Raw genomic sequence first — 13,040 nt, 5'->3', positions numbered from 1 at the left:
CTCAATCGCTTAGTGTCCCGAGCTACAGACAAATGTCTCCCCTTCTTCAAACAACTAAAAGGGAAAAAGTGGTAGACTGGACAGAAGAATGTGAGACGGCCTTCCAAAAGCTCAAGCAATATCTAAGGTCGTCACCATTACTCTCCAAACCCAAATAAGGAGAATCTCTACTGTTATACTTGGCTGTTTCCAATGCAGCAGTTAGCTCAACGTTAATTAAGGAACACGCAGGAAAGCAATTCCCGGTATACTACGCCAGCAAAGCCTTAGTTTCAGCCAAGACCAGATACCCAAACTTAGAGAAATTAGCATTGGTGTTGGTCATTTCTTCTCGATATTTGCAACCATATTTCCAAGCTCACACCATCATTGTCTTAACTGATCAACCACTCCGTCAAGTGCTCCAAAAGCCCGAAGCTTCAGGAAGGCTAACCAAGTGGGTGATTGAGTTGAGTGAATTTGATATCAAGTATCGACCCCGAGCAGCTATTAAAGGTTAGGCAATGGCTGACTTTATTGCCGAACTAACCCATACATATGGGCAAGTTTCCGACCTACCCAGGTTAGAACCCATCCTAGATGTTCTGCCCGACCAAGCTTCCGACTCCCATGCTGATCCCGACCCACCTAAGTGGACGCTTTATGTTGATAGATCATCCAACTCTAAGGCAAGCGAGTCCGAGATAGTCCTAGAGACCCCAGACCATATATGTATGTAATATGCCTTAAGATTCAGATTTCAAACCTCCAATAATACAACAGAATACGAAGCTTTGCTCGTCGGACTTAGGCTGGCAGCCAATATGGGAGCTCAGCACCTCAAAGTCTTCAGCAATTCCCAGTTGGCCGTCAATCAAATAGCTGAAGCATACCAAGCCAAGAAGGAACGCATGAAAGCTTATCTACAGAAGGTAAAAGAATTGATTGGGAAATTTCAAAATTGCAATATTGCTCTAATTCCTCGGACGAAAAATTTCAAAGCTGACATGTTGGCAAAGCTAGCCACTGCAAATGAAGACGATATTCCAAGATCCGTCCTAATCGAGTTCCTTACCAAACCGAGCATTGATGAGGCTGACCTTGCCATAGTTCTCCCGATAAATTCGGATCCTACTTGGATGGATCCAATCGTCGAATACCTCAAAGTAGACAAGTTACCCGAAGACCATGGAAGCACGTAAACTGCGAACTAAGGCAGTTCGCTACACAATGGTTAATAATATCCTCTATAAAAAGGTTTTTATCTCCCTATCCCAAGTGTCTCTGGCCAGATGAGGCAGAGTATGTCCTAACAAAAATCCACGAGGGCATCTGAGGAAACCACTCTGGAGGCCGAGCTTTAGCTCATAAGGTTATTCGACAGGGGTATTATTGGCCAACCATCCAGGCCAATGCTCGGTAATGCGCTCAGAAGTATAACAAGTGATGGCGCTTTGCGAATATACCTCAGCAGCCTCATGAAGAACTCACCCCTATGACTGGATCATGGCCCTTTGCCTAGTGGGGGATTAATATCATTGGTCCCCTCCTAACCAGCAAAGGTCAGACCAAGTTTGCTTTGGTGGCGGTTGATTACTTTACAAAATGGGCTAAAGTCGAACCTTTAGCGAAGATTATCGAGCAAAAGATCACAGATTTCGTCTAAAAGAATATCATATGCATGTTCGAGATTCCTCATACGATCGTCTCCGACAACAGAAAATAGTTCGACAATAAGCAATTCCAGGGAATGTGCGAGAACTTTGGAATCCACAATGTCTATTCTTCACCGTGGCACTCGCAGGCCAACGGACAAGTCGAAGCAGTCAACAAGATCATCAAGCATCAGCTTTGAACCAAGCTCGAAAAAGCCAAAGGTGCATGGGCCGAGGAACTCCCTAAAGTCCTTTGGGCATACCGAACTACCTCTCGAACGACCACTAAGGAAACTTCCTTCTCCTTAGCTTATGCGGCAGAGGCAATCACTCCAGTGGAAATTGGATTACCAATGACTCGGGTAGAAGCATTCGACGATCAACTGAATTGCGAGCTAATGGCACTAAGTCTCGAAATTCTCAAAGAAAGAAGGGATCAAGTTTAGATCCGAACTGCTATTCACCAACAGCAAATGACACGCTTCTACAATGCGAGGGTAAAAATTAGGAGATTCCGAGCTGGTGATTTAGTCCTTTAAAGAACCTTCCAAAACACTAAGGAACTATGATCAGAAACTTTAGGCCCGAACTGAGAAGGACCCAATGTGGTGACAAGTACAAGCCGACTTGGGTCATACCGACTAGAAGATCTAGATGGTCAACTCTTGCCTCATCCCCGGAATGCTAAAAATCTCAAGATTTATCATCCTTAACAGACCAATGCGAAGTGCACTCACTGTATTTTGGTTAGATCCAAGGTGGAACTAATAAAGATTTTTTGCAGTCTGAGTTCTATTACTCCCGACCTATCTATAGGATTTGACCTACATCCGACCTATCTATAAGATCCAACCTACAGTTGACCTATCTATAGGATTCGACCTACAGACGATCTATTCGACCCAAATCCGATGTATCTACCAGATCCGACTCATCCATTGAATGCAATCTACTTAACTTAGAAAAATCTATGAATGAACACATCATTTCAAAAAATTGGATTCATTAATAGAGCTCCCAAGAGCGTGATTACATCGGATTACAAAACAAAAAAGATAGAAAAAGAGTTGCAAAAAGGGAGCCAAACATTAGGCTTAAGGAGGTTGTTCGGAAGGCACATCATCAGCAGCAGTGTCGGAGCCCGAATCAATGTCTTCGAAACCAGAGAGGTCTAGCTCTGAAAAGGCCTCCTTGATCTCCTTGACATGCTTCGAGAAGCCTAGCTGGTACAAAGAATTTTTATCTTCCTTATATGTCTGGGAAGACTTATATTCCTTGACGGCATCCTCCCGAGCCTGGGCGATAGCTGCTCAGGTCTCAGCCTTGATCTTCTGGAGCTTCCCGTTGATCTCCTTGAACTTCACCCCGACATCCTCAAGCCTCGCCTTTAGCTCAGCCTCCCGCTGAGCCGACTTGTCGAAAGCCTCTGCAAGAAGCTTCTTCGCAGCATCTAACTCGGCCTCTAAAGAAGAAGCCCGAGCTTTAGCAGCAACAACTGTAGCTTGGAACTATGTGGCCTCTGACTCCTTTTGCACTAGCTTCTCGCACATTTGCTCCTACAGCTGAGTGATGTCTTAATGCACCGTCAACATGTAGGGGCAAGCTGCCAAAAGAAAAGGAGGGAATGAGCAAAGTCGAATAAAACAAAGAAAAAATTCCAAGGAAGCGTACTTACCCCGAGAAGGCTCTTCGCTGCAAATGCGAGGATTGCATTTGTGGAAGAGTCCAACAAATGGAGGAACTCCTTAGAGACGTTCTTGTCAGCCCAAGGCAAAAGCTCCTTTATGGCTTCACGGAGGTTCCGACGCTCCTCCTCCTTCTCCCAAACCTCTGAAGGACCGGCAGAAGGTTGGTCAGTCTCTTCAACCTCCGTAGGCCGAGCCTCCATAGAAGGCTCAGTAGCTCCTTGGGCCTTCGTAGGGGAAGCCTCTTAGTAAACGGTCGTCTCGATCGTCACCTTAACAATAGCAAAAATAGGCTCTACTGCCTCTCCCTCGTCTCTAGTATCTACAATAATTGTAAGAGATGAAGGGCTGACCCTCCCCTTACTCTTGGAGGTCGTCTTCTTCTTCTTCTTCTTCTTTGGCGTCAAGACTTCATCAACGGGCGATGCCTTGCATTTAGAGATGGGCATCAGCAAAGGATGAGCTTCAGGCATTTCTGCATCACAACAAGGGGAAACTCAATTATGAAAATTCTATGAAATTTTCTAAGTCCTAAAGGTCGGCTAAAGGTTCTTACCAAAGCTCTTACTGGTAAGAGCGAAATCTAAACATGCCTTAAGAAGAAGCTTGGGCTGAAGAAGCGCTCTCTAAGATCTCTCCTCCTTCTCTAATGATCTTGCTGCCTTGATCCGAGCAAGAGACCCAGCGTTCAGCAGGGTCAGATACTTAGGAATAGCTACAAGAAGAGAGAAGACATGTGAGAACAAGTTAAGAATATTCAAGAACTGACCAACTAAGGAAAAGCTAAGGAAGAGTCATATACAAGAAATGCCGACCTGGTTCAGTAAATGCCATAGGGACTAAATGTTGATGGAAGGTTAGGTCGGCCACTTCCCAACATTTAGAGGCCTAAAACCACTTGTCCCTCCAATTTTTGTTAGACGATGGGGGGTCAGTGATAAAGCTTCCTCTAGCTCCCCGCCAGGCAAAGAGATAATACCAGCCTGGGTGAGATTTGTTCGGCTTTAACTGGTATATGTGGAGGGACTCCTCGACAGTGAGTTCGGGCTGCTCCAGCTCGGACCATAGGATGACACAGTTGATCAACGTCCTTCATCCGTTAGGGATCATCTGTCCTGGGGCCAAGTCCAGGCGAGTAAGCACCTACCGAACTATCCTTTGCAGAGGGAGCCTGAGGCCGCATTGAAGGTTGACCTGGAAGATCGCGACAGCTCCCTCTAGAGGATGGTCAGGAAGTTTGTTCGGCAGAGGAACCCGGAGAATCACTGATTCTGGGACATGGTATCCTAGCCTAATTCGAGCCAAATCGGACTCAGAAAGGGTCAAGGCTATAGGACCCTTTATTTCGCCCTCGCCAGAGGACTCCTCTACATCCTCTCCATCGAAGGGATTACGCTCCACCAACCTCTCTACTGTCCGTGACGACTGCCGCACCTGGAAATCAGCGTTGGCCATCACCACCAACAGCGACGATGGGTTTGACATGGGATGAAGGCTACTAGCCCCACTGTTGCCGTCGGAAGCCCTCTCCCATGAATTCAAAGAGTCAAACATGGTGGCTTTTATAGATGTTGAGAGTCGCTCATAAAGGAAGGAAAAAGAGAGGAGGGGGCGAGTGAAGAATGGAGCTCATCAGGGAAGAAATGACGCCCGGTCGCTAGTAAGAAACAATCACCGGAAATCACTGTTGTGAGGTAAGGAAGATGAGTAGAGAGGGAAGATGTAAACGGACCACTCGAAACGCATTAGGGCTTTTCCTTATATAAGAGAGCCACATGGCAACGTTTGAGTGTACCCATCAATGCGGGCTCCGTACGATGTCCCCTTGACTACCCATCTTAACACGTGGCGCGACCCTATGCGTCAGTCAACCCTAATATCGAGGATTGGCCACGCGTCATTCTCTTGTTGGCCTGATGTTAAAACGACGACTTGACAGACCACATGCCCTCGGGCCATGTAATGCCACCTCAACTACACTGTACATGATTATTGACACACCTCGGCTCCTGTGCTGGCCGCCATACCTGGCATTTATGACCACTTAACCTGACCTAAGCTACATTTAGCTTACTTCCTGAGCCTCTAAAAATCAACTCGAAAGTAAGGGGGGCTTACTGTTGGCGGAAAAATAGAACGACTTATGGAATGGACCAACTCTACAAACCAACACGAACCTAATAGGGCTAAACCACTTAAGAGGCATCTACTGCCAAAGAAAGGTCGACCTTAAAGTAGGTCAATACAACTGTAAGTCCACTCAAATGGCTAACCTATTGAATAAAGTCGGCATAACTACATGTAGGTAATAGGTCGGTTATAGATAGACTCGACCATAGGTCAGATATAGCTCGACCTTAGGTCGGCATAACGGCATATCGGTCATAAGTCGGTTATAGGTCAGATGTAGATCGGCCTTTAGTCAGCGTAACCTCTGGCAAGGTGAATGCTGATCTGCCGAAGAGGCTCAACATTATCTACTTCCACTTTTTCCGGCGCATCCCCCACTCGGCCTTATCTCAGATGAATAGCCCAAGAATCTCTTCAACGTCCTGAAGATCTCTCCTAAGATCCTTGGAAGATAAAATCAAATCCCAAGGATCCCGGACGACCGTAATCCCAGGAAGATATCCAGTACAACAGGAGTCCTAAATGGGGAAGGCTTCCAACAATGTTATCCTCCCTATCGACTATATAAAGGGACCCTTAGATGTTGAAAGGTACACAGGTTCATAACACTCTATCTAAATATATGACCGGTGACTTTTTTCCTGAGAGATCACCTCTTACAAAGACCCAATTTCCTAACTTAGGCATTGGAGGGTCCCCTGTACTAGCCAGGGTCTCCTTTGTCTCTTACTTTCTTGTGTGCAGGTCAGGTCAAAGAGAGTTAACCAAGGAGGGTCTGCATCAACAATGATGATTTGATATGCCTCATAAATTGCTTATGATTTTAAAGAATGGGATGCAGTAGCGAACCCTCTAATGACAAGCTTTGTGTTTTTATCTATGTTGTCCATCTATTTTAACATCTCAATTTAGGGTACGATCCCAAAAATATACAAATCCAAAGCTAGATCTCAAGTGGACCACACCACAAGAAATAGTAGGGGATGGAATGCCTACCGTTGAAAATTTACTGTGGATCACAAAAGGTTTGGATCAACCTGATTTTTATTTTATCCTTTCATCCAGGTTTATGTGACTTTATGAAAAGGTTGGATGGCAATTAAACATCACAGTGAGCTATAGGAAGGTCTCCACAGTGGATGTCATTATCCCCGTTGCTTCCCGTGGTGTGGTCCACTTAAGCTTTGGATCTGCCTCAGTTTTAGGCTCGTGCCCTAAAATGAGCTTGCAAAATGAATGGACAGCATGGATAAAACACATACATCATGGTGGGGCCCAAAGCAGTACCCACAGTACCAAACTAGGTAGTGGAGGGGTCACTACCGAATCCGAGTCCGTTATTTGGGGAATTTTAACCTTCTCATCCATGGATTGAAAAAAACAAAGGATGGCTATTGAAAAATGCCAAATAAAGGATGGATTCAATCATCTCGTCTGTGCAAATTTTGCATGATAGCTCATGAAATGTGTTCAGCATTTCTTGTAGTTGAAAAAAGAAAAAAGAAAAAAGAAAAAAAGAGCCCAATTCGGCATCCAAGTATCCAAATCTCAATTCGGATCTGACTTGAGTCTAGGCCTGGTTCTAGACCCGATTCTGAATCCAAGCATCTAACCCCGTTCCAAAACCTAATTCATGCTCAAAATCAGGAGCGATGCCCGGAATTGGATCCGGTACCTTATATATGGCACCAGCATCCGGACCCAATAGAATCCGAAACTGATTCACTTAGTCGGGTCTGATATGGGCCCACCAGTATCCAATCCCCCTATAGATGGCCAAACCATGGGCCCCACTTCTACACACGAGAATCACACAATTCCAAAGAAGCTAAGTCAGAGTCAAAAGGCTGACTTCCACAAGATAAAGGCCTTGACCAAGTCAAAGGTTGAAAAACTGAGTGAAACCATGTAGAAAAAACCTTAAGAGTCTCTTTCATTGATTTTATTCCAAACAAAACCATGTTATTGATGGGAGTCATCCGTTAGGCCGAATACAAAAACTTTCAATCGAATCAAACACAAGAAAAAAACAAATACAGAGGCCTCTGCCCTCATCGAAGCATGCCAGTATACGAAACCATGAAATTCATTCATGACCAAACGTGCTTTCACAATGTATATAGATGATGTATCAGAACTTGGTCAGAACGATCTTGCGCATGAACTCTTCAGGCGCTGCAAACAAATACAAAACAATGCATGTTTTCAATCTTTAAGCTTGCTGTAATAAGATTTTCTTCCTTGTGTTTGTGGCATTCACATAAGTTCATGTGGCCTAGACTTAAAAGTGATGTAATCCGGTTTGGTTGTCTGAGAGAGAGAGAGAGAGAGAGAGAGAGAGAGAGAGAGAGAGGATTTTCTGTGTCCGTGGCATTTGCTCAAGTTCATGTGGGCTATGCTGTGTTTTTTATAACAAAAGTAAATTTCAAAAATAAAAAGTTTATTTTTAGTAAGTAAATAAATATATTTATCATAAAAACTTTCCATAAAAGGTTGTATAGCCAGATGAAAAGAGGAGTTTTTGCTAATGGAACCAAGGTTCAAATCTCCACAAGGATGGCGCAAAGCAATGTCTGCATGCGCAGCGTCGGCTGTAGGGCTGCTTGGTCACTTTATTAGGGCACCCTACACTTTGCACATACACATCGTTGCATGGAGCCTAATCTTTTTAACACTTGGCTCGAATACATCTGAGCCAGCCATGGTACAATTAGGAGTGAACCAATGTCAAGTAGGACTCACCTATTGACAGCAAAGGTTTTACCATAATGCTGATTAAAAGAGTCACCGAGACATTACTGTACACGTGGCAATGGTGCTACGTCTCGTACATATGGCAGCAATTATGCCGACTAGGATATGGATATGTGGCAACAGTTTTATGTTGTTGAATAACTATCTCTGTCCAAAACGGGATAAAAATAACCATCACAAGACAAAAGGTCATGTCCTTTCATGGCAGATAGTTTGTTGCTGTGAATGGGTGTGAATAGTTTGAAGTGGCACTTGAGTGCCTCTCCTGGAAGGACACTATGTCCCTTCAATTGCTATATATCCTGAACATCTTAGTCCAGAATATACATTCCATTTTCCTATATTAAGCAATTGATTGTCCAGTGCTCTTAAATCTGCCCTGTTGTTGTGTATTCTTCAGAAGTTTTAGAGGCATATCAGTGTCAAAATTAGAGATCTATTCAAAACTTAAAGGAGTAATTTTTTGTGTTGAAATTCAGATCTGTGAGTTCATTGTATCCTGAAGACGATTTGTCATTTTCCTTCTTTTGCACTTGCTGGTGTCTCCAAAAAGGGGTAGCAAATCTGTCTTGAGATATTGATTATTCAAGTTGAGCCTTGAACCTGCTAGATCTGATAGTCTCGTCATCATATTCTTCTCACCTCCATTGTGTACTATATTACCTGGTCTCCAACAGGGTAGACTTAAAAGAGCTGCAAGTAGTATATTGGGTTTGCTTATGTGTGTATTTGTACATGAGAGAGAGAGAGAGAGAGAGAGAGAGAGAGAGAGAGTACCTTCTCCACCAGTGAAGAGATTGAACTGGCCAATGGCTTGCCTGATGAACATCTCGACACCACTCACTGCAATAGCTCCGGCTTCCTCCGCTTCTTTCAGGAGACGAGTATTTCTAGGCGTGTAAACCGAATCAAAGACGAGGTCATATGCTCCCAATGCCTCCTAAACAAGCATTATTTTACCAAAAAATGATAAGCTAAGTCATTCTTTAAAAGAAAAAAGGAAATCCAATTTTGAGAGCCTTGTTCTAAAATTTGCACCATGGCATGCAACATGGCCTGCCATGCAACTGCCCGCCATGATGGATTGGGTAAATAGCATTGCCATGGTTCAAGCTAGACCATTCAGAGCTGCACATTCAGCAACATTGCTTGTGGTATGTGGAACATGTATTACACCTTGGACTCCACAAATGAGGGATCCCACATGTCACAAATGTTGCATTTTCTAAATATCCTAAACAAATAATTTTAACAGATTTTTCAGGATGCCACAATATTAAATTTGTATGAAATTGCTAAAGTTCTATACTAGAATTCTTTTGCCAAGCTTAGACTACCTGTTTTGATGCAGCTCTTCAAAAACAAGAATTTCTAGAGTTTTAAGAAATTAGAAATGTTTTGTAAGTTCAAATGATGGGGACATCACGCGCACTCACGCCGCCCCCTACGCACGTACTCTAGAAGGAGGGCCCCACCGTCGATCTGGATCGATGACGACGTCCAGGGAGGGCCTCCTAGTTAGAAGGCAGAGTTTTGGTTCAAGAGAGTGGGCCCAATAGCCAAGAAAAGCCCATCATGGGATCTCATGATCGTGGCCCACTAGTCGGATTGATTTCACATTTTAGGTTTTTCTTATTTATGTTATTTAGAACATCGTGAAAGCTTTAGATTTCTTTGATTGGTTTTTATTTTAGTTTACTTCATCGCTAAGTAATAGGTTGCGCACATGACGCGAGTTTTGGGGTATAGGGTTTTCCCTATAAATAGGCACCCCTTGTAGTTCTTTTGATTCATTGAAGATTAATAAAAACTCTGCGTTTTCCTACTCTCTGAGTTGTGAAGCCTAATTGAGTGCAAAGCCCTCCCTTCTTCGAAGGGTTAACTACCGTGGTGCGAAGCCACATATATCCCGATCCGCCTCTATCTTCTATCATCCATACTTCCCACCTTTTTCCATCCATATTTCTATTCTCCTACAATCATCTATGCTTCAAATTCATCTTCTATTGCAGCCATTTTTCTCTCCACAACAAATTTTTAGAATTTGCCCCTGTAGGAGGGCTGAAACTTCTGCGGAGCACCACGCACAAACCGTACATCGGATCGAGCTGAGATTTGGAGGTTTTGGAGTCCATCCCTGGCCGACCAGGGCCAATGTGGCCTTTTTCTGAATAGTGGGTCCCACACACGTGCGGCTGGGAACACACGCACGTGCGTCTGGGCCATTGTTGTTGTCCATGTGTGCGGTACTTCTCTGGTTCATCTCTCTCCTCTCTTTCACTCTGCTTTCACCCAAAATCCCTAAACCTAACCCTAAATTACTCAAATCTCCAATTTTATACCCCTTTTCTTACCCTAGGGTTCCCCGAATTGAAATTTCTGAATCCCTTGGATTAGGGACTGATTACTATGCATGTGTGGATGACTATTTCTTATCTTTGAGTATCGTTTGGTTCATAATTTTTATTGATCCAGCCCTATCATGTGTAGGCCTGGACCTGCATAGATTCCCCTTAATTGAATGTTTGGACTTTCATGTGAGATATGAAATTTGTGTAATTGTTTCTGAACTAACGTGATCTTAAGCCTGAAATCTTGCATATCATATTTAATTTTCATGTCCTGCATCAAATTTGGTATCAAAGCCTAGGGTTCTTGTAGAGGAATTCATTACATGTTTAGGGTTTGGTTGTTTATGTCCATTACGCATCAATTCTCATCATATATGGCTGTTTAGAGGTCCATAAACCCTGACATAAGCTGCTAAAATTTTCTGTTATCCCCTTATTTGAATTATTTTAGAACTTAGTTTTCTATTTCTAGGTTTAAAAACTTTCCTTTTCTGTTTTTTTGAAACTTTCTTAATCTGTTTTTAGAAACTAATTTCCTTTCCTTTTTCTTTTTTAGAAACTAGTTTACTTTCCTTTTTCTTTTTTAGAAACTTACTTTCTATTTTTAGAAACTTTCCTTTTTCTTTTTCTTTAGAAACTAGGTTGTTTTTTTTAGAAACTTTTTTAATTTGTTTTTTTAGAAGCTTTCCTAATTTGTTTCTTTAGAACGTTTTTAGAAACTTTCCTTTTTCGTTTTTAGAAACTAGGTTGCTTTTCTTTAGAAACTTTCCTAATTTGTTTTTTTTTTTTAGAAACTTTCCTAACTTGTTTTAGAAACTAGGTCGTTTCTTAAATAAATAAATAAATAAATAAATAAAATCTTATATTTTGACAATTATATTGCTGAATTTTGGTTGGCACCCTACACTAAACATGAAACAATTACAAGAGTCACTAAACAAGCAGTCCCAGAAGTTGGAGTTTCTGATTAAGCACTTGGAAATGGACCAATGCTTTGAACAGCTTGATGTACGCATTACCCGACTAAAGACCATCGTCAGGACAAACCCCACCATTAAGGTAGATGTCCAATCTCAAGCAGGTGGCTTGGAGGATAGACCAATGAATGGAGTTGGTCAAGGAATCAATTATGGGTGTGCACCCGTGCACCCACCCCATGAGAGACATCAAGACCACTATTTTAAAAGGTACAACATGTGCAGCCTTGTGGCTGGAGAGAGTGCACCAGAGGCTAGTGTAGAGTTACCTACTAAGGTCATTCCGGTAATGGATGAGTTACGTGATGTCTTTCCTGATGATCTACCGGGTGAGTCTCCCCCTAGGAGGGATATAGAGCACACCAGAACATGGGACACTGTAATACCTACAACCGAGTTTACGTTGAATAGTTCTGTCGATAGGTCCACAGGTCTAAGTCCTCATGAAGTCGTTATTGGTTATAAACCTAGGAAACCTATTGATCTTGTCTCTATGTTACTGTCCCATAGGCTGTTAGAGTCTGCAAAGTCTCTTGTGCATCACATTCATTTATGACATCAAGAAATCAGGCAGAAGATCATGACTAGTAATGAACATTGCACATTTTTTGCAGACTAGCATAAATGTTTTAAAGGATTCAATATTGGGGACTCCGTGATGGTCCGCATCAGCACCGAGCGATACCTCCGAGGGCCATTCGTAAGTTACACACGCGTAGCGTTGGAAACCCTTCAAAATTATGAAACGAAACGGTCTCAATGTGTATGAGGTAGATCTTCCAACTTACATGGAAATTAGTTTCACTTCCGATGTGGAGGATTTAATTACTTTTCAGGAGACCACTGATACTTTGTCCAGCCCTTCGCCCACCCAACCTGATTCCTCATATTTATCCCTTGAACCATGGCTCCTTTCCGACCCATTTTCCTAGCCTCTACCTCCCATACCTACTCTTCCTGACCTTTCTTCCCAGCCTCTACCTCCCATACCTACTATTCCCGACCCATTTTTCCAGCCTCTACATCCCATACCTACCCATCCCAACCCATTTTCTCAGCCTTTACCTCCCATAACTACCATTACCAACCCATTTTCCTAGCCTCTACGTCCCATACCTACCTATCCCGACCCATTTTTTCAGCCTCTACCTCCCATACCTACCCGTCCCGACCCATCTTCCTAGCCTCTAACTCCCATACCTATCCTTCCCAACTCATTTTCCTAGCCTCTACCTCCCATACCTAATCTTCACACACCCAAAAAGGAAATAGAGGATATCTTGAACCATCGGATAGTTTCAACGTCGGACGACGGGTTTTAGAAGTACGTGGTTAAATGGAAGTCACGCCCAGCTTCAGACAGCATGTGGCTCACTGAGGAGGAGCTTCAGAGACTTGATCCTAACATCCTAGAACGGTTCAAGAGTTTTATTTCGCCAGTGGCAAAATCTTTGCAGTCGGGGAGAACTGATGGGGACATCATGCGCGCACGCGCACTCACGCCGCCCC

The 13,040-nt window shown here is 43.2% G+C and overlaps 1 protein-coding gene and 1 long non-coding RNA gene across 3 annotated transcripts in view; one reads left to right on the top strand and one right to left on the bottom strand.

Annotated features, from left to right (window-relative positions):
• Positions 1 to 7,356: 7,356 nt before the first annotated feature.
• Positions 7,357 to 13,040, bottom strand: part of LOC131224783 (bifunctional 3-dehydroquinate dehydratase/shikimate dehydrogenase, chloroplastic-like) — a 43,361-nt gene continuing 37,677 nt past the window's right edge. For both annotated transcript variants that reach the window (XM_058220148.1, XM_058220149.1), the window contains exons 9-10: positions 8,981 to 9,143; positions 7,357 to 7,624 (exon numbers count right to left, since the gene is read on the bottom strand). In XM_058220148.1, the coding sequence (XP_058076131.1) occupies positions 7,581 to 7,624; positions 8,981 to 9,143 (207 nt within the window). In that variant the 3' untranslated portion in view covers positions 7,357 to 7,580. The remainder of the gene's footprint in view (positions 7,625 to 8,980; positions 9,144 to 13,040) is intronic.
• LOC131224784 (uncharacterized) lies at positions 8,814 to 9,106 on the top strand. Its single transcript, XR_009161177.1, has 2 exons — positions 8,814 to 8,902; positions 8,950 to 9,106. It is a non-coding gene; the product is annotated as an uncharacterized LOC131224784 (long non-coding RNA).

This window comes from Magnolia sinica, chromosome 14, assembly GCF_029962835.1.
Source record: "Magnolia sinica isolate HGM2019 chromosome 14, MsV1, whole genome shotgun sequence".
Classification (NCBI taxonomy): domain Eukaryota; kingdom Viridiplantae; phylum Streptophyta; class Magnoliopsida; order Magnoliales; family Magnoliaceae; genus Magnolia; species Magnolia sinica.
Note: the sequence above shows the minus strand (reverse complement) of the source record. Positions and strands in the feature narration are given on the sequence as shown.